Source organism: Microcaecilia unicolor, chromosome 2, assembly GCF_901765095.1.
Source record: "Microcaecilia unicolor chromosome 2, aMicUni1.1, whole genome shotgun sequence".
In the NCBI taxonomy this organism is placed as follows: Eukaryota; Metazoa; Chordata; class Amphibia; order Gymnophiona; family Siphonopidae; genus Microcaecilia; species Microcaecilia unicolor.
The window spans coordinates 62650045-62672134 of NC_044032.1; the positions used below are offsets into that span (position 1 = coordinate 62650045).

At 41.5% G+C, this 22090-nt stretch overlaps 1 protein-coding gene across 3 annotated transcripts in view; it reads left to right on the plus strand.

Moving 5' to 3' along the window:
* NEDD4L (NEDD4 like E3 ubiquitin protein ligase) overlaps window positions 1-22090 on the plus strand; it is a 757870-nt gene that overhangs the window by 504010 nt on the left and 231770 nt on the right. For all 3 annotated transcript variants that reach the window (XM_030192990.1, XM_030192991.1, XM_030192989.1), the window contains one exon: window positions 13659-13709. In XM_030192990.1, coding sequence (XP_030048850.1) covers window positions 13659-13709 — 51 coding nt within the window. The remainder of the gene's footprint in view (window positions 1-13658; window positions 13710-22090) is intronic.

Genomic DNA, 22090 nt, shown 5'->3' on the forward strand with positions numbered 1-22090 from the left:
GCAGCGAGCAGCAATTAATACACACTGCTCATGTTGGCCCCACAGCCTTCCCAGTGATGCAACTTCCTGTTTCTACATAGGTGGGAATACGTCAGAGGGAAGGCTGTGGGGCCAGTGCTTGCTACAGGTGAAGATCTGCTATTTACAAAGTATGCAGGAGAGACAGTTGTTGGGAGTTTTCAGCTGGTGGAGTTTGGGAATCCCTTCCAGTCACATCATAAGTGTGTTAGTACTGGGTGGGCCTGAGCCCAAAGTGGGTGGGTGGGTCTGGGCCCAACCAGGCCCACCCTTGGCTATGCCACTGCCATGTACTACCTAAGGAGGAACGAAGTGGCTCTCAGGTGAGTAGTCAAGCATATCAGGATAAATGACACTCATGCTGGGGAAACACTGTGTTAACCTACCAACATTAACACAGAAGCCTCATCAAGGCAAACATTGATTCTACTGCTCATTTTTAAGCTCTGACCAATCATTTCAGGCTGTGTAGCTTTATATCATGTAATAAAGCATTCAACTAAGAACAAAGTTCTAATCCTGGCTCAGTTAATTTCAGTGTTATTGTGAACATTGCCACCTTATAACTCAGACCCCCCCCCCCCCCCCCCCCCCATCAGTACAGGTTTTATAGCACCGATGTATATCTTTGCATGTAGCAGCAAAGCCCATAAATTATCAACCAGCAATCTGCTGCAGAGGTAGCTACATATATATTTTTTTCTAAACTGCTGTGAACTGTTGGATTGGATGGCTTCAGGAAATAGACAGTTTACAGTGTCTTTCATGTTCAGAGCAGTATTTCAAATTCAGCTTGAGTCTGTAGAGCTTTAAAAGGTGATGTGTGTGAATTGAGCTAGTGATATTGGTTCAGATCTAGGGTCATAGCGGAAGCATTCATGTAATGCCTATCAGATTCCAACAAAAATATGAATTCTGCAGCACACCTGATGATGACTGATTTTTGACAAAAATACTAGAAACATGTAGCAGACATCTAGTTCTTTGGGACTGTGGGTCAATCAAGTTTGATTTTTATGGCCAGTTTTAACTTACAGCACACAGACTTTTAGGGCTTCCCTTCTAGTTAGCACATACACTAGTGAATAGCAAGAGAGTTAGGTATAGAACAACGTTAGGCAAAAAGGACCATTGGAGACCATGTTGGATTTAAGATCAAAAGTCCCTTTAATGGGCACTCTAGTATTTAACAAGTATGTACAGTATGAGAATCATAAAAAATACAAGGCAAAGTCCTATAGGCTTAGGGTAGATTGGTTCACAATGATCATAACACTTGTGAAGGATCCCTCTGCTCCTCTCAGGAAAAACTCTGGCCTCCGGCCCAAGTTTTCTATATGATATTCTACTTAGGTACAACTCCCTGTAATCCTCCAGGTGTACCCTCCGACCTGAGGTACGTCAGCAGTACTATTCCAGCACAGCTCCCGAGATATCCGCCAGGGAAATTATCCCCGCGGTTTCAAGAATGCAATCCCAAAAACAAACGGTTTATAAAAAGTAGTTTTTAATAATGCAGTTCCAAAAGCAAAGCAGTTCAGGAATCTCCACAGCTTCAAAAATGCAGTTCATAAGCCAACAGGACATGAATCTCAGCAGTCCCAATGATGCAATTCAAAATAAGTAATCCCAAAAGCAAAAAACGTTCCACAAAGAAAAACAAGCAGTTCAAAGAAAACAAGCACTTCCAAACAGGCAGTTCAAACAAGCAGTTTAGAAATCCCATCAGCAGTTCAGAGGCAGAGAGCTCCCAGGGGTCCCCTCCCTCCCTTTCTCTGGCCAGCTCTATCTCCTGGTTTCCTCCCACTTGACCCCATCGCTCCCTGGCTCCTCCATGATAGCCACTGCCTTCCCTTGTTTACCAAGACCCCGCACCAAGTGGTTACCTGCTGTCTGAACCTTTTACTTGTGGATCTTGCCAGAGCTGCAATCTCCATTGGCTCCTCTTGCCTCACTTCTTCCTCCTTTTCTTCCCCCTTCCATTCCATGGGCTCCTTGCCCCACCCATTCCCCAGCTGATCCTCCTCCCCCTGATTAGCTCTGCTTAGAGGCTCCCCCTCCATTCCTGGCCTCCCCTCCGTGTCTTGGATTTCACCTTTACCTGCCTTTCCCTTGGGCTCCACTGGGGGCTGCTGGGATAGGAAGTCTTTGATTCTGTTGTAAGACTTCCTCAAGGGCTGCCTCCAGCCCTCTGGGGAAAATTATCTATGCTTTCCCCTGGCATGTGGAACTCCCTGAGCTAAGAATCTGGGTTGTTCCCTCCTCTGGGCCTTATCTTCTCCTCCGCCGGTACCCCCCTCTCTGTTCCCTTATCCCCTTCTTCACACACTTCATTAAAGAAACATTGAAAACCTTGAGGTAAGTTCAATCACTTCCAACTTCAGCATCTTTCATAGGTTTGGCAACCACAGGTATGCTATAACTCCACTTCTTGCTCCTTAGAATGATGTATCAAAGTCTTAAATATTTTGTATCCATTTCCTCTCCACTTGGATGAAATGGTTAAATGGGATGAATTATTAATTCTCTAGTATCTCTCTTAGTTGGTCAGGGACAGTTTCTTTCTCTTCTCCCAATGGTGTTTATAGTTAGTTCTCCTTTACCTGATATAGGTGTTCCTTGACTGCTGTAAGCTTGCCTTTTAATCAAGTTAAGGATAAGCCTCTAGATGGTTAAATTATCCCCTGAAACTTCTAGGAAGTTAGGACTCACTGTTTTCAGCCTTCAGTCCCTTCCCTAATTAAAAGATTTACAGTTGTCAGTAGATTCAGTTTTTGTTCTTCGCTAAGATTTACAATTCAGTCTCCCCATGACCTGACTTTATGTCCTAGGGCACATCTGTGCCTCAGAGGGACAGCTGTTGATCATGCTACCTTTCTGAACAGTTCAATACTTCTCTCTCTTCTCCTTTAGTCACTTGAGCAGGGAACTAAGGCTCTTGTGACTCTTACTGCTCCTCTACATCCTTCTTAACTGGAGTTCCTCTAGGAGATGGAAGACTTGATTCCTCCCTTGTGTTTCTGGTCTCTTAAAGTGTAATATTGTCTTAAGCCAGATATGTACTAAAATTATCAGACAGTATAATCTCAGCACAGCAGCAAACACCAGAAGTCTATCTTTTTCTGAAATTTACTTTTATTGAATAAATATAGCCAGTTTACTCAGTAGATTCTCATAAGTTACTGCCCCAAGTCAAGAGACTTTGTATTTCTGAGAGCTGTAACAGAGGCTAGAGATGGAAATTTGAAGAGAGAGAAGTTTTATAACAGAGATGAGAGAGCTGATAGGTGAATTAAGGTGGTTCAGAGATGCTGATTTGTGCAATATCCTGTGATAAAGAATGAACGAGGTAAAAACATGCGTTCTCTTCAGGAGAACAAGAACATGTGCTATCTGAGACAAGATGGAGAAAGTCTGAGCTCATGGGCCAGAGAGGTTGAGAAGAGCATCCACATGCCCAGGGGAGAGAGAGAGAAGGACCAATAGGGACAGAACTTAAGACCAGGTAGCAGCGATGGCCCTAGAGGGCAGTCCTCGGTTGGAGAGAAAGGTCATATGTTAGTTGACCCATCAGGACAAAGATAGTAGAAATAATCAGGAAATAACAGCAAATAAACAAAGGAATCAAGCTTGGCTGAGAAAGTGAGGAGGCCTTTGCAGGAGAATAGACCACCAGTAACAACTTTATACAAACAAGCAGGGATGGCTGCGGTACATATGAAACTACATTACACACAATTGCATTGCTCATATATCTTTGCATGGAGTGATGGCAGCAGTGGAAATCCTTAGAACTGAGAGTAAGAGTAAAGCCATTAAACTCATTTTAGGACTACACTATAAAACTAGTATAAGTCTGCTGGGGGCAGAACACCCTGTTCTTTGGTTTTATACTTCCCTTCAAAAGCTTATAGCTAAAACCTATTGGATCAGAATCTTTGAATGTACCTCCTGTTAAATTTGATTGGCATCTGTTTTCTGGAGCAGAGGCTAGAAGGTTCTGTCTTCAACTACAATAACGAAGCATTTTTTGGCAGCCTGATACAAACAGAAAAAGGTTTCAAAAGTGTTTTGAGGTTCTCACTAGCTTTGACGTCTAAGTTGGACTTTGGACATTTTGTGCTAAATGTCCCAAATCTGAATAGGAAGTGTAGCCATTTTCAAAAAAGCAAAAGTCTATCTTTTTTTTCCTCCGAAAACACCATAGGTAACATCTTTTTGTGCTTTTTGCATTTATCTTTTTGGGCCATTAAAAAAAAAAAAGTACAAGTGAAAAATGTAGAAAATCAAACCATTTGGGATGTAGGAAGAGCCAGCATTTTTAGTGGACTGGTTACACAGACATCCCAGGAGAGCAATGGGGCACCCTAGTGCACTGTGCTGACCACTGTACTATTCTAGGGACCTGCTTGCTGTTGTAATAGTTCTGGCCATAACATCTGAAGCTGTCATAGAGTCTTGTAAGTACTAATTTATTCATATTTTTGGGAGATGGGAGGGGGTCGTTGACCTCTTGGGAAATAAGGGATGGTCATCCCTGATTCCCTCCAGTGGACATCTGGTCATTTAAGGCACCTTTTTATGCCTTATTAGTTCTAAAAACAGGTTTAGACCAAAAAGAAGTTTTTACCCTAGACGTTTTTGTTTTGTTCTATTATGACTACAAAACGTCTAAGTGTTAGGCACACCCTAATCCCGCCTCCACAATTACCCTGACATGCCCCCTTGTGATTTGGATGCACTGCAGACGAACTGTGTAGATAAACATCTGCAAAATAGGTTTCAAAAATACCGATTTGGACATTTTGCGAAGAAATATGTCCAAATGGTGCTTTGACACTTTTTGGATGTTTTTCTCTTTAAAAAATGAGCCCCTTAGTGTATAAATGCTTTTCACTGGGGGAAAAAAATTAAAATCAAAACTTGCTACTCCTTGCTCAACTTAATAACTTAATACAAAGTTCATTTCCCAAACAGGCAGTGGTTTCTCTAATTACAGCTTCTCCATTGCTGCAGCTGTTGGCCTCTACATAGCACAAACTCTAGTCTAGAGGTTAATCCATCCAGGAGGTTATTTTCCTTTGCGACCTTTGTCAGTAACATTCCCAACCCAAGTGCTTCCCTCTGAAATGACTTTAAATTATGATGGAATATTACTAATGGTGCTGCAGTTACCTGTCTCAGCTTAAGTGCTCCCTAGCACAGACTACTTTCCTAGAAATTCCAAACTACTAGATGAATTCTCCCCTGTCTGTGGCAACCCCAGGAATACCAATGCACAGTGCATGCAATTTTATAATGGCCATTTACCACATGTTAAATATGTTTTACTTGCAAGAAATGGTTTATAAAATTAACTTCCTAATTTTCTTTTTTTCAATAAATTCAAAGTAAGGAGTGTAGAGCCAGCTCATTGGTGATCTGTGGTGATTTTACTACTATTTGGGTTTCACTCTAAACATTTCTAAGAGAGATGCAGAAATATGGAAATTGGGTGTTTGGAGGGTTTGTTTGTTTTTTTGCATCAAAGGAAAATTCATGCTGCTTTACCTGCCTTTAGAAGTTACCAGTTTGAGGACTATTATGGCTATTACATTTCTAGCCATTAATTGTTGGTGCACTAGCAATTTCCACCTTTCTCGTCATCGGTCCATTTTTTTAATATAGAAAAACTTGTATGTCTGTACTTATCTTAGACTGTAGTATCAGGGAACTTTAAATCCAAACCCGGTTCGCGTGGGGCTGTCCACGACATGTGCTTTTTCAAGGCATACCTGAGTGGGCAAAGATAAGTCTGCTTCATGTGCAGTCTTACCTGTTCAGCTAGTATGTGAGCTTCAGCACTGAATATCATCGAAGCCCACGTATCTTTTGAGTTTAATCTGACTTTGCCTATGGGCTGCTGCTGCACCACTAACCAGATAGGACCGTGGCAGTCAGGATATACAGCAGCACTGCCCAGTTATGTCTATAGTATCTCAAATGCTGAAGTTTTGGAAAGCGCTTCCAGTGCATGTTAGAGCATAGTCTTTTTTGGAAACAACTGAAATTTCATTTGTTTTCTGAATTGTTATTATACATTAGATCTTAACTTACAGAGAGTGATTTTGTCTGGTATCTGATGTCTGCTGTTAACATGTCCTGGACCTAAATTTAGGGAGAGTAGCTGGCAATAAGTACTTATCATCATCATCACTGAGTATTTTTTTAAGTATTTTATTTATTGGGATTTATTAACCACCTTTATGAAGAGATTCACCCAAGTTGGTGTACTGCAGGTATAGTTTACCATAAAACTTAGTGTTGTTAACAGCATAACAATAATAAGATAACCAAGAATAAACATAAACACAATAAATGAGGTAAACTTGAAAACAGTAAATTGAAACCTAAAAATAGAACTACTATGAAACAGTATCAGAAGTATACACATTTAACAGCACTGGACTTCAAATACCAGAGATATAATGCAGTGTTAGCATAATACTAATGATACACTTAATAAGCATGCATTAGAACATTCAACTAACAGAGATATGATTCTAAAGGTTTTGTACAATATGGCTTTACCATATAGTTGAGGGACCAAGAGTAGCTATATGATGGGAGCAAGATGCATGGTAGAGTCATTTGGGATAATTTGATGGTTAGCTAAAATCAAGGCAAGTTCTTGGCAAGTTCACAGAATGGGTATATAGTCAGTCACTCTGTATATTAAAGGCTTGGGAGGAGAGCCAGGCTTTCACCTGCTTCCTGAAGTAGAGATAGTCTCGAATTATACATAGCCTCTCTGGGAGTAAATTCCAGAGCATGAGGGCGACTCTTGAGAAGGCTCGCTGGCTGGTATCACATCATTCAATTTCTTTTGATGAGGGTACAGATAGCCCTCCCAGTCCACTGATTGAGTTTAAGTAGGCAGGAGCCTCTCCATCCTGCTTTAAACACCTCTGAGTATCTACCCCTAAATGCTACGGTAATTTTTGCACAGTGGAAACAGCTTGGTAATGCACCCTTTTACCACTGCTTAGTAAAGAGGCTCTAGAATGTCATGTATTTTTAACGTGTTCTAGATTAGAGACATAGGGGGAACTTTTGCTAAGGCGTGCTGAAAAATGGCCTGCGCTAGTGTAGGTGTGTGTTTTGGGCGGGCGCCGATCCATTTTCCAGCACGCTTGTAAAAAATGCCTTTTTCAAACTTTTGCCGAAAATGGACGTGCAGCAAAATAAAAATTGGTACGCGTCCATTTTGGGCCTGAGATCTTAGTGCCACCCATTAATTTAGCGATAAGGTCTCATTCGGTAACCGGACGGTAATGGTCTACGCATGCCAAATGCCAATTACTGCCCGTTTATGCCGCGTGTCAGAATTCAGACGCACGTAGTGGATGCGCGTAAAAAATGAAATTACTGCCCAGGCCACACAGTAGCCAGGCGATAACCCCTTAGTAAAAGGGGCCCATAAAGAATTATCATTTAGTCCTGGTAAGATTGTATGCCATCACTTTTTATGTGATGTCCTGTAAATTAACGCATGTATTTTGTACATACAGAGGTAGAGTTAGTAATAAATAAGCTTTGTTGTGAGGACACCTTTCCCACCACAGCAAACCCCAGTCCTTTAACTGCTAGCCTTATTCAATATGTTTTACTTATAGGCTGCCTTATCTGGTCCAATGAACTGTTTGCCGGTCATGTTCCTAAACCTACCTCATCCAACAGACTTCTGCAGAATTCCTGTTTAAGTCAGCTGCTTCCACTGTATTCTTGTGCTGAACTTGACCAAGCTGTTGGCACAGAGGCTGATTTTAATTAGTTTTATTTCTATAAACAGGCTTGTCGTATTACAACTACTCGATAATTATCCTTCATGTTTACGGCATAAACAGAAAAGTGGTGTGTCTGGATTTGAGCTGTTGCATCTATTTTGTTGGAAATGTCTTTTAGTAAAGACAATGGGATATTTATTGGCACAAAACACTGGTGTATAGTTCAAGTCCTTGCAAGTGACCCTTGATCATGAAACTTAAGCCTTGAGGGTTATAAAAGCGGGAATGATATATCTTCAGGAGTTCTGTTTGAACATGCAGATTCACACTATTTCTTTTAAAGCATGTAATTTGTCTGCTGTGTGCAGTAGTGTGCATCTCAGTAACCAGTAAGATTCTGCAAAGAGTTGGAGATCTTAATTAGAATGATTTTACAAGTTCACTATTTTGTAATGGCAAATACAGTACAGTCTCGATTATCCGGCCTTCGGTAATCCGACCATCCAGCATATCCAACAGAAACACCCCTCTCCCCCTCCAGTGACATCACTGTTCTGTATTTGTGCTCAAAATTGCCAGCTTTACAATTTTTTTCTTTTTTTTCTTTTCTTTTATTGATTAGTGTTAGTGTAATCCTGTAGGACAGAATATGTTAATAAATAAAACTGTTCAACAGGATCAGGTCTGGATGGTCTGGGTCAGGCCGGATGCTGGAGTACCATGGTGAATGAGCAGAGTTGGGCTGCATACACGAGGCAACTGAGGAGTCCAGGCTGACTGAACGTATGCTTTGGGAGTGTGAGGGGCCGGCTGTGTTGGGCCTGCTTGGGGTTTCTGTTCTGCATGCGCTGAGGAGATCAGGAGTTGGGCCTGAACGGAGAAGGGCCAGTTTACTGAGGTATTTCAGCACCTACGACAACCCTCAACTGCAAACTTCTTCAGTCCTGATCCTGCCCGGGCTTGGACCACCAGACTTTCCTGCTACTTTTCACCGTGCAGTGTCACTTCCGGTCCTGCCTCCTGACCAAGACCACCCAGATCCGATCATGCTGACCAGATATTTTTTTATTTTAAAACACATTCTAACCTACAGGGTTACATGAGTAAACTTTTTTTTTTTTTAAGTAAACATTGTTTTCTGTATTATCTGATGACAGGCTGGTTCTGTTTATGTTGGATAATCGAGACTACTGCCATTTCCAGCCCCTGCACCTCGCCTGCTGGAGTTGGTTCATCAATCATTCCATGAAAGAGCAGAAATACCTTTCCACAGGATTGGGAACCAGCTTAGGTCTCCATCCAACTACTTCCTCCCCATTTCTGCTTTACTTGGAAAGCTAATGTGATTGATGAGCAGGGCTGAATCTCTGTTGGGCCTGCTGCTGGGTGAGTGCTTTCCAGGTTGTGGCTTCCTATATCAACTCTGTTGGAATGTAATTGTATTTTACATGCATTGCCTGTCACCTATTATTTCTCTGTGATTACTCTGTGACCTCTGATGTGAATTACTTAGAGAGGTCACACAGCTATGCAACTTCCTGTGGGGGTTAGATGCAGCACATGCAGCACATGGAGCACATGGAGCTCATGATCTCTCCTAACCTGAGAGGATCTATGGTGGTGTGAGCATCCATTACCATCTAAGCACATGGAAGGAGCTGATAATACAAATGTATAGTAATATGTATATATAAGCCTGTCTGATTATAATCTAACTACAAACTGTGAGTAAACAGATGTTTTGTTACTTCAACTTTAAAGTGACTCAGCAGTGAATTATTCAGGGGTGAATGAGAGAGAGATGAAGAAAGAAATTAACATTTCTAAAGCTGAAGCTGTGTGTACTAAAATCTGCTAATTATTTACTACAAATAATCCAACAAACTCAAGTTCGGACCTACCAAGCCTTCCACATTCAATGGGTTATCTCATGCACGCCTGTTGGGGAGCCAAGAACTCCTGCTCAGCATCCACCCCACTTTCGGCAGCAGGAGATGTGTTACTAAGATGTCATCTCGTACTGCCGCAGGACCAGTCTTGTGATAAGAGCTGCAAAATCTAACATCTCTTTTTTTGTGTTTATTTGGAATTTAATTTTGTTCTTTTGCTAATAAAAGGTCAAAGAGGTGAATAATAGCACTAATAAGTTAAAATAGGGACAGAAAGGAGCTCCATTTAAAATAGGAAAGATCACGGCAGCAGAAGATGTTTTATTGAAGCATCTCCCACTGCCCGAGCAGGAGGCGGCTTGTTGCTGCTGGGACCTCTGAATTGAGGTTTGAAAGACCGGGCCCCCTTGACCTTTGGCAAGTATTGTGGTAAAGTGATGGATTTGTCTTCCTCTCCAGATTCCATTTATCAGAATTCCTTGCTACAGAATTCTGACTTGCAAGAAAATCTGAGTCCAAAAGTATTCCGATCAATAGACTGATTTAAGTGCACTATTTTTAGAGAAGGATTTCCATTTGCCTGAGGATTATTTTCACTTGAGAAATCCACTGAAACTACAAGGGCAACTTTCAGACTGCCTGCATTTCTGCAGAGTCCACGTGTACTTCTTACCTGCAGTGTCGGTACCAGTTAAAACTGAAAACTACAGATGTACTTTCACATTGAAAATTGCCTCAGGAAAATGAACCTTGCTGACACTTTGCTCTGCCATTTTCAGCAGGAACTTTGTCCAAATAAAACAGAGTGCATTGTTCTGAAAATCCCAAACTGCATGTGTTATTGCAGCCTCTGTCACAGGAAAAGTGCATGTATTGTAGAATAGCAACACTTTTACCCACTAAACGGGATGGACAGTTGACTTTTGAAAATCCCCTTCCTTATGTACTGAAGAAATGTATTAACAATTTTTTTTTCATTTATTAAGCCCATGAGATGGTAAATTATGAGGTTTAACAAATTTAAAATTGTATTGGCTATACAAGGTCCTGTAAAATCTGAATGTGTGCAAAAATGGATGCAAGAGAACTTCTCCACTTAACAGAGCCAATCATCCCGTTGTTTATAACTCAAGTCAAAGATCTTCTGAAATTCCGACCTGTTTACATCGAAGGATTTTCTCGCTGTTCAAGCATAAATATAAATTAGTATGTGGGCAAGTACACTGTAAAATGGGGACTTTTGCAGGAGCATTGCTGAAAGGTGTTTGACCTAGTTGAGAAATACATTCATGTGACTTACCTTGAGCTTGGATTTGGAAAAGTCGATTAATGAATCCAAATTCACATAAAGTACTTGTTTGGTGAAAGCAGTGTAAGGTATGACCATGATAAGCAGCAGGGATAGTAATTTTTCAGTATTGTAGAACTTGTGCACCCCTGCTCTTAGAATTAAATTGTTCTTCCCTAAAATATGAACAACATATGTGGGCATATAGAAGAACCAGTAACTAAAGAGTTAGAGTAAAAATCAATAGTTCCCTTAAAATACATGTAGTCCTACTTCTGGGTACATACTATAGATCAGAGTCTGTCTCGGACTGTCAACTAACCATGGCACTGATCCTCAAATGAGGAGAGAGGATTCTCCACTTCAGAACCCACTCCTACAAAAGAATAGCCATTCTGGGTCAGACCAGTATCCTGTTTCCAATAGTGACCAATCCAGGTCACAAGTACCTGGCAGAAACCCAAATAGTAGCAACATTCCATGCTGCCAATCCCAGGGCAAGCAGTGGCTTCCCCATGTCTGTCTCAGTAACAGACTATGGACTTTTCCTCCAGGAACTTGTCTAAAAACTGTTTTAAACCCAGATACTGCTATTACCACATCCTCTGGCAATGAGTTCCAGAACTTAACTATTCGTTGAGTGGAAATATATTTCCTTCTATTTGTTTTAAAAGTATTTTCATGCAACTTTATTGGCTGTCCCCTGGTCTTTGTGCTTCTTGAAACTCATTTGAGGAAAGGCTAAAGAGGTTAGGGCTCTTCAACTTGGAAAAGAGATGGCTGAGGGGAGATATGACTGAGGTCTAGAAAATCATGAGTGGTGTAGAACGAGTAGAAGTGAATTGATTTTTTTACTCTTTCAAATAGTACAAAGATTAAGGAACACTCAATGAAATTACATGGAAATATTTTTATAACAAATAGGAGGAAATATTTTTTCATTCAATGAATAGATAAGCTCAGCTCTGGAACTCATTGCCGAAGGATGTGGTAACAGCGGTTACCCTATCTGGGTTTTAAAAAGGGTTGGACAAATTCCTAGAGGAAAAGTCCATAGTCTGCTATTGAGATAGACATGGGGAAGCCACTGCTTGTCCTGGGATTGGTAGCATGGAATGTTGCTACTGTTTGGGGTTTCTGCCATGTATTGTGACCTGAATTGGCAACTGTTGGAAGCAGGACACTGGACCAGATGGACAAGTATGTCTAGTCCTATGTTCTTATATAACTGCTTGGTAATAATAAGCGATGCTTGGGGACTATAAAGTGCTGGGAGGATGATATGGGAATGAAGTAGTTAACTTGGAACAATGGGATAACTTTTGGGTCTTTATGACTTGTGCTGTTCGATCTGCTTCTGTTATATCTTGCAGGGGGGTGCTTTTGTGTGGCTCATAGAGCCTTTTGGACTCCAATTAAAGGCTTCTGTGGTAATAAATTATCTAGTTCTAATTGTTGGTCCTGTAATTGTGAGAAAGGAACGTTTTCACGCATGCTATTCTATTGCAATAACCTGACATCATATTGGGAGCGTGTTTGGCAATGCTTACAAATTATATTCATTCTGGATATTCCATTGACATATGATATTGTGATTTGTTTTGTTACATTTGTACCCCGCGCTTTCCCACTCATGGCAGGCTCAATGCAGCTTACATGGGGCAATGGAGGGTTAAGTGACTTGCCCAGAGTCACAAGGAGCTGCCTGTGCCTGAAGTGGGAATTGAACTCAGTTCCTCAGTTCCCCAGGACCAAAGTCCACCACCCTAACCACTGGTTCCACTCCTCCACTGTCACACACTTCGTGTGTGCAGGGGAAAGGTTGGGCTAAATTGTTCAATATTCTTTTTACTTTGACTTTGAAATTCATCATTAATAATTGGGAAAATGTATGTACGACTGTGGTGGAATCTTGTCTGTTAGATTTATAAACATGAGAGCGTGATTCCTGAAAAAAGTGGAATCTTGCATAAGTCTACTGATATATGGCCCTTAATTGATATTTTTGTTGATCAGCAGCTTACTTTGTGGTCTTATGTAGTCTGATCTGTATGTAGGCTGTTAGTGTTGTAATTATTTTCCTATGTATAAAGTTTTTCAAAATTAAAAAAAAAAGGGAAAATAATTAATCAGATGGTCATATGGACAAGCAGGCTAACCCATTTTTCACACCTGAAGTGGTTGGCCCATTTGTTCATGTGGCCAGTGGGGATAGCCTGTTCAATCGTGCAGAAATCTGTGAAATTCATTGGCTTTTAGCTTAATCCAGTATCCATAGGTAAATATTGATGTCTTGATGCATTGGGTCCAAAAAGCCGCAAATCGGCATAATTGAGGGTTAGCTCGCTAGTCTGTAAGACCACCCAATTATACTGTGACTGCCACTATAAAGTCCAAAACATATTCTCATTTACCCACTAGATACCTGAAAATGTTATTTCTAGAGCACTGTCATAAAAGAGGGGCTCTCCGGAAGCTGATATTATTGTGAAGCGCCTGTCGGGTGTAGTTGTTTAAGAAACTGTTGGAACTAAATATTATTGGAGCTGCTGTAGATGCCAGGGACAGCAGCTATAACTGTGATTTCTCCTTATAGTGTAGTATTTCTCATTTCCCCCCCTACTAAGAACAATCTACTGAAATAAATTCAGCAAATCATCTTAAGAAATTAATGTTGCTTTTCATCATTCTTTACAGACTAGAGACGACTTCCTGGGTCAAGTGGACGTGCCACTCAATCATTTACCGGTAAAGATTTTTTAAAAACCTTTTTATTTTTTGGGAGCTAATTTAATAAAGCATTTTCTGAAAATTGTGTACACGAATATGTACACTGACAAGATTGTGTGTACTTAAACTACACTGTGCATAAGCATTCCTAAGAGTGGGTAGAGGTGGGACAGAGTTAAAATTGCCATGTGTATTTTAGAAAATATATGAGGGTGCATGCATAGGTGAGCATGTATGACTTTACCCCTTCTTTGGATCAGACATAAATTTGTGTTAGTGAATCTGTGTGCTACTTGGGGCCTTTGTTGCCTTTTATATAATAGGCATTATATACACTTTGGGGTCCTTTTTCCTAGCCGCACTGGAAAGTGGCCGGCGCTTCGATTCCCATGTGGGTTTGCCACGTGCTCCAGAAACTTTCTAGTGCAGCAGAAAAATGCCTGAATTGTAATGTGGGTCAGTAATAGCCATGCGCTGATTTCACAATTGGCGTATGGCCATTCTACCGAGCCCTTACCTCCACCTATTTAGCTGACAGTAAGGGCTCATGCACTAATCCTGTGGTAATCAGGCAGCACACGGCAATGGCCTTGAGCTGCCTGATTACTGCAGGGCATGCCTACTCCCCAGCCCCCGCTAATTTCACAGTTGGTGCGTGGCTATTGCCGCCTGAGCCATTACTGCCACCTATTTAGTTGACAGTAAGGGCTCATGCGGGGGTCTGCACAAATTGATCACAGAACTACCATGGGACGCCTTGGCATACCCCACAGTGGTGCCATTTTGCCATGCGCTACCCTTACGGTAGCCCAACCACCATTTAGTAAAAGGGCCCTTTTGTTTATATATATATATATATATATATATATAAAACTATCGAAACGTAACCAATTTCAATAAAATTTTGGATAGATCATTCTGAATAAAACGTCCACCTCACCTGAATGACGTTGCCACCACCTAGTGATTATTGTCATGATACACGCAAACACCATTTTATTTTAACATAAACAGTTACCATGGTTTTCAGTCAGAGTATCAGATTCTTATTAAAAGTTTGTATACGGAAAGAGGTATTTTTTCTCATTGACTGGTGCAAGAGTTTCCAGAAATGAGGTTGGAAGAGAGTATGCATAGAATATGTTTTGAAGAAATTGTGAGAAATGGCCTCAACTGATCACCAGTTAAGAAGTAGCAGAGCCTGTTCAGTTTACACTGAAGAAAACATTGAGACAGTTGAAGAACTAAGTAGTGTAGTGACGTAATTTAAACGAGGTAGACGGTGTAAGTGTGGGCTTATTGCACATTTCTTCAGGATGATATATCCCAAATTTTATTGAAATTGGTCATGTTTGACAGAGTTATGCAGAAAACAAGGTTTATGTAGCTTGTTTTGTTTTTTAAACACGGTGTAGAAATGTTAGGAAGGTTTGTGGGGGTTTTTTTATTATCCCAAACCCCCCCCCCCCCCCCCATGTCTGTCTTAGAAACATGAGAGAGCCAATATTTTCATTTATTATTCGATTAGAGACAAAAACTTTTAATAGTTTTAATTTATTTTCTCATACATCAAAGATTTGCACAAGCTGTTTGACAAGGAGGGAGGAAGGGGAACTGTGACTTGAATATTTTGTGTCACTCTTTTTCCTAGTTCCTGGGTTCTTCCTGTTTAGCTTTTATATTTAAAGCAAAGTCATTTTATTTCTCACGTTTCACTTTTGACAGTAAACAGGGCTCATTTTTCTTTTTGATCATAGCCTTCTGTTAATGAGAATCTCTTCTCTCAGGGATTCTACTGAACTCTGCGCCAGATGCACTAAACCTAAAGAGCCAGCAACATGGTTTTTAAACTAGTTCTAGCTGGTTTAGCGAGCAAGTAGTAAAACGAGACAGGCACAAGAGTTCTCCGAGCCATTTTCCTGTCACAGTATCAGCTAACGAAAATGGAATTATAATGAGCTAATTACTATTATAATGTGCATGCAAGGCGATGCACAGCTGTTTGCCCATGCACAAAAGCAGTCCCTACCTTTACCGTGGAAATTTTAATGGGAGGTCTGGAGCTGTGTCGTTCTTCATTGTCGGAAGTAGGAGAAGGGGAGAAACAAGGCAGGGAAGATGGAGCACAAAAAAAAAAATACACCAGCTTACACGCAGCTTCTTTGCATGTATGAAAGCTGTGCCATGCTTCTTTTTCAAATGACATTTTACTGGCAAGAAATTGAGGTGGGGGGGGGGGGGGGCAGTACCTAAATGTAAAGCATAAAAGTAATAGTGACTTACCAAAAATGCAAGGAAGATATGGGTCCATCAAACAGTGTCTGTGGGAAGCAGCAAACCCCCATGCTAGAAGCACAACGGAGAGGGGCTAAACCAGTTGGACAGTGTCAGCCTGGGATGTTCCGCCCACTCACTATTGGAGGAGGACACTAGGAAGTTCAGATCCAATCAGTTCACAGCTCTAGAGTGATGTAATCAGGGAAGCCCTGCAGGGAGGAGGAGTTGGAACAGCAGCCAGCCAATGAGAGTCCATCTTCAGGGAGATGGGCTTTCTAGCATGTCAGCCGGCCAATAGAAGGAAGCAGCAGGAACCACTGGGGGTGGAACCAAGTCCTGATGCTGATTCCTCACAGAAAATGAGAGCCGAGAGCAGCAGAGAGGCTTTTCCTACTTTTTCCCAGTAGCGAGGCAGGGAACCCCAACACAGGTCTGCCCATCCCCCCCAAAAAAGCGCTTTTGTGCTTGGAAGAAAAAAAGGGTACGTCTACTGCTTTTATACATGCATGTTGTCTGCATTTATGAGAGCTGTCTGTAGCATGCGCAGAGCAGCCACGCATAGCGATTGACTGTTCTGCGCATGCTCATCTCCCCAACTGGCTTCCCCCATATGGCATGCAAATGAGCTGGGTCTCAAAAGCAACTAGTAGCTCATTTGCCTGCAATTCTCTTTGTGAATCCCTCTGTGTTTCCGAATCAGTAAATTTTTACCGATTTGGAAATACAGACAGATTCTTAACGGGACCTCTGTCTGCTACATTTGTACTTTGGAAAGATTAGGTAAAGTGAGCATTATTCCAAAGTGTTAAGCATGTGGAGTTGGCAATATTTTCACCTCAGAAGCGAAATGCAACAGAGAAAGTAAGATTTAAAAAAGCATTGTGCCAGTGCTGCTTGAATAGACTGTACTGTCATCTTGGCGTTTAGCCAGCACTTGTCCTCCAGGAGGTGACATTTTCTCACAATGATATGTTTCCAGGGGTTCCTTTCAGGAAGAAATGTTTAGAGTGACTGTTATAGTGGGAGATTCTATTATTAGTCAGGTAGATAGCTGGGTGGCTGGAGGACATGAGAATCCCTTGGTCACTTGCTTGCCTGGTGCGAATGTGACAGACCTCACACACCATCCAGATATGCTTTAAGACAGTGACACTGTGGGGAAGAGCTGACTGTCTTGGTAGATATGGATACCAGTGACATTAGAAAGGGTGGGACGGAGGTTCTGGAAGCCAAATTCAGGCTCTTAGAAAGTTAGTTGAAATCCAGAGCCTTCAGGGTAGCATTCTTAGAAATGCTTCCTGTTCTACACGCTTGAATCAGAAGACAGGCAGACCTCTGGAGTCTTAGAGTGTGGATGAAACAGTGGTGCAGGAAAGAGGGATTTAAAAGAACTGGGCAATATTAAGGTGAAGGGGAGCCTATGCTGAAAAGATAGGCTCCATCTTAACCAGGATGGAACCAGTCTGCTGGCACCAAAGGCACCCCGTATAAGAGGCTTGGGGAGGCGTGAACTTCCCTGCCTGCTGGACCCACTGCCACTCCCCTCCCATCCACCCCTGTTCTGCAACAGAGTTTGGCTCCCTCCCATTGCACTGTTGCTACCAAATCCGCGCTCATGAACAATGATTGAAAAGTGCAGGGCCCAGCTCTCTGGAGTGCCGCTACTGCTTCTTGTGCCAGCCCTAGAAGTTTACATCAGCGGAGATGGGACTGTCACAGGATGCACTAGCGGCGCTTTAGAGAATCAGGTCCTGTGATCTTCTATCATTGCTTATTAGCACGGGACTGGCAGCCGAGGTACAACAAGAGGGAAGAAGTAAACTGTGCTGCAGGGTGGTGGTAGATAGGTGGGGTGGGAGAAAGAAAAGAAGCACAACTGGATGGGTGGGGATGGGAGAGAGAGAAAGTAACAAAGTGACGATGCAATACTGAATAAAAGTGTGGGGGGAGAGACACTATGAGCTAGAGAGTATCAGAGACAGTGGCTAGGGGAAATTCTGCATAGGAGGGAGGGAGGAGTGAGAGAGAAAGGGGCAATGCTGGATGTGGGGAAGAAAGGCAAGGGCAATGATGAGTAGTGTGGGGAGTAGAGGAGAGAGAGAGAGACAATGGGCATTGTTGCATGTTGAATGAGAGAGACAGGCAATGCTGGATGACGGGATGGACTATGTGGAGAGACATAGAGGAAATGCTGGTTGCAGGGAGAGACAGAGAGGAGGTGAGAGAGGCAGAAGCAATACTGCATGGGGAGACAGAAGGGGCAATGCTGGATGGTGGGGTTTTGGGAAAGAGAAGAGAGAACTTATGGTGGTAGGGGGGGAGAAAGACGAGCAGATGCTAGCTGGCGGGGAGAAGAAAGAGATAAGAGGGGATGCTGGATGATAGAGATAGATGGCGAGATAGAAGATACTGGATTTCAGTTGGTAGAAACAGAAAGGGAGGAGATGCATGATGACAGGGGTAAAGAGAGAGGAGATGCAATGGTGGTGGAGAGAGAGAGAGACAGAGAAGATGCTGGATGGCAGGTGATAGAAACGGAAAAGGAGGAGATGCTGGATGGCAATGGGAGAGAGGAAAGAGCTAGTGAAAAACTGGAGAATAAGAGAAAGGAGAATGGGAGGGCCAGAGTGAGGAAAAGAGATGAAAAACTGAGGTAACAAAAAATAGAAGAAAGCTGAAAGGAACAGACCAGTGTTGATGTTAGTTGTTATGGAAGAGGTGAAGAAGACAGAAGAGAAAAAAATGACACATGGACAGGAGACCCGTGGAAAGAGAGTTTAGAAAAGACAGGAAAGCAGTGACCAGAGACCAGGACCAACACAATTAGAAAAATTAAATGGCAGACGGCAAAGGTAGAAAAAATAATTTTATTTTTAATTTAGGATGAAGTAATGTGGCAGCCATGTTAGTCCACTTTAAAAGTTAATAAATGTGGATAAAAGAAAAAAAATAAGGTGACACCTTTATATTAGACTAAGTACATTGTTGTAACTAGCTTTCGGAGACCAAAACCTAATTCTCCAGTTCAGGACAGTATAATGCTGTAAAAGTATGCTCGTCCTGACTTAAAGAAGGAGCTTTTGGCCTCTGAAAACTAGTCAAAAAATGTTACAAGTTAGTCCAATAAGAAGGTATCACCTTGTTTTTTTTTGTTTTGTTTTATTTGCTAATTTTTAATGTAGCACAGACCAAAAAAAGCAACACTGGGCCTTCAAGATAGAGATAATAGCCGTCCTTTATTCTGAAAGAGACCCTTTTCAGAATAAAGGGCGGCTATTATCTCTATCTTGAAGGCCCAGTGCTGCTTTTTTTTGGTCTGTGGTGTATACTGTATTACCCTCTCTTTTGTGACTGCCTAATTTTTAATGTAGCAATTGAAATTTGTCAGTTTTTGAAATTTACATCTGCTGTCTAGATTTTGCACGGTACAAAGGGACATGTCACTGTTCTATTTCTTTGGTTTTGCATTGTTTGCAGAGTATGATGACTTGGGGTTCAGTTTAATATTTGTCTACCTATTTCTATTTTTAGTTTGTGGTTACTTATTCTATACTTGATGAGGGTCTACCTGTGATCATGTGTGAAAAAGGCCCGGTATTCTGTTAGCATCGAGTGTCTGTGTAGTACTGATCTATACTAATCCAGTTTGTTTAGATTTTCAATAGGTATATTGATGATCTTCTGCCCACTGCAGTTTACGGTGTTGATTTTTCTAGGAAGGACCTTGTGTGACTCCTGGAGGCTAATGTTATAGTATGGTAGAATTGTTTTATAGGCCCTCAGTGATTTTGTAGGGTTTTTGTATTACTTCACAGTATGCCTGGTACTGGATTTTGGATTTGAATTTAGTGCATGCCCTTTTCCAATTGTAGCTCAGTGAGAGTTATATTAAGATGCAGTAGGTATTTTCCTGTCTCTGAAGGACTTACAAATCTGTGCTAAATACTTGTATATATTTCCAGAATACTGCAAATATTGTCCTGTTTAATATGTTGCATTATTTTGGTTCATTGTATTTATTTTTTTGGCATATAATTATTGGAGTATATTCAGTGTGCATATTGCAAAGGTACAGTTGATACATCTGCAGCAGAGCCACACAGTGAAGGATTCCTTCTTTGCAGTGTTCAAAAGTGCTCCACTATCCTTTGACTGGTGACATAGGTGTTGCCCCCCCCCCCCCCCGGCATGGATTTTAACTTGCTCTGTTCTGCTCCATTCTGTCCCATACCCTGACCCTAGCCCCACCCACTTTAGCCTCCCCAAACAGTTGAGTCACCGACCACCTATGGCTGGCACTGTCCTTCAGAAAGTAGATATAGCAGCTTTTAAACGAGAACCTTGGGGGAAAGCCGACGGTCACTCAGGGCCACATGGTTTGACTAAGGAATCTTCGATGCATGCTATCAAAACAGGGATGTTAAGGTATCCTGATAGAGACGTTGCAATAAATCAAAGGTAAGCCAGATGCTGTTAAGGGAAGAGCAAAAAGAGTAAATATTGTAAGTTCCTGTTGACCACTAAGCAGGTTGTAGATTAAAACAAAAAACATGGTTTGAAATATCTGTATACAAATGCTAGAAGTCTTAAAAATAAAATGGGAGTGTTAGAATGTATAGCAGTAAAGGAAGAGAGAGAGATAACAAGCATCTCAGGAATCTGTTGGAAGGAGGACACCCAGTGGGACACTGATACCAGGATACAAATTATATATGATTGCAGGCTGTTTCCTGCAGAACACTCTTACCACCCCTTCCTCCAATCTGATTCACCCAATGCGGAATCATTATGGATAGAAAATCTATTTGTGAAGGGAAAGAGAATACTATTGCAGGCATAATACCATACATCTGGCCAGAATAAACGAAATGTCAGCAGAAATTAGGTAAACCATCAAATTTAGCAACTCTCCACGAGTGATTTCAGTTATCCCAGTGTTGACTGGATAAATATCAGATCATGAAATGCTAGGGAGGTAAAGTTCCAAGATGAAATAAGTTATAGGCGACTTGTTCAGAAACCGACAAGAGGGAGAGTCATTTTAGATTTAGTCCTTAGTGGCATGCAGGACTTAAACGACAATGCAGAAACCATGTAGTAGAGCTGCTCAGAAATGACTGAGTGCACAGCTTCTACCGCGAGATTAACCAGAAATATTCTTCAGTGATGCAGTAAACAAATGAGATGTAAATTCAAAGTGTACAGAATCTGCATGCTAATCAGGATGCATGCACAAAGGTTCTGCAGTAAGGCGTCTTCACTGTGCAAGTACCAGTACACATCTGAGCAGGTTTATTCTACAGATAAATATTAGCCTCACAAAAATTTCTGCGCATGAAACTTGACTCTATTAAATGGTGATTAGAGATTAAAACAGTGGGCCACTGGGATTCAAATCTTGCTGATGGTCCATATGACCTTGGGCAAGTCATTTCAACCTCCTTTGACTTACATATTAATTTAGGTCTCATTTATTAATTTAGGTCCCATTTATTAACATGCATTAGCACAAGTTGATGTGTATAAGGGCCCTTTTACTAAAGAGAGTTAAGCCCTTAGGAGTGAATTCTATAAATCGAGCTTGAAAAAACGGCATGAGAAAAAAAACCTGCTTAAGCACTATTCTATAAGCTATGCCTGGTTTATAGAAGTCTTGGGTGTGTAAATTTAGGTGCATCCATTTGCAGTGACAAAATTGTGGAGCAAATGCCCCCTGCCTAAATTTCACGCAGAATCTCCTTATTCTATAATTGCATTCAAAAATTGAATCCATACCCATGCTCCACCCCCAAAACACCCCTGTCCTTTCCATTTTTGCACCCTCTTTTCTGGGAGCGCATAAAATGTAGGCACCGATCACGTGCCTGAATTTGTGTATAAATATTAATTGATTGCAATTAGCACCAGTAATTGGCTCATTCAGTTAAATTGTGTGCACAAATTGGGTGTGCGTCCAAATTTGCGTGCACAATTTTTGGCAACTTTTATAGAATTAGGGGGCTAATGCGCAGTTAGCGAGTGCCAACGCACTTAAAACGTTTTGTGGTATTTTGCCTGTTAACACACAGTATTCCACGTGTTACGTATTTTTTGAAGGTATTTATAGGAGGGGGAGTATTATG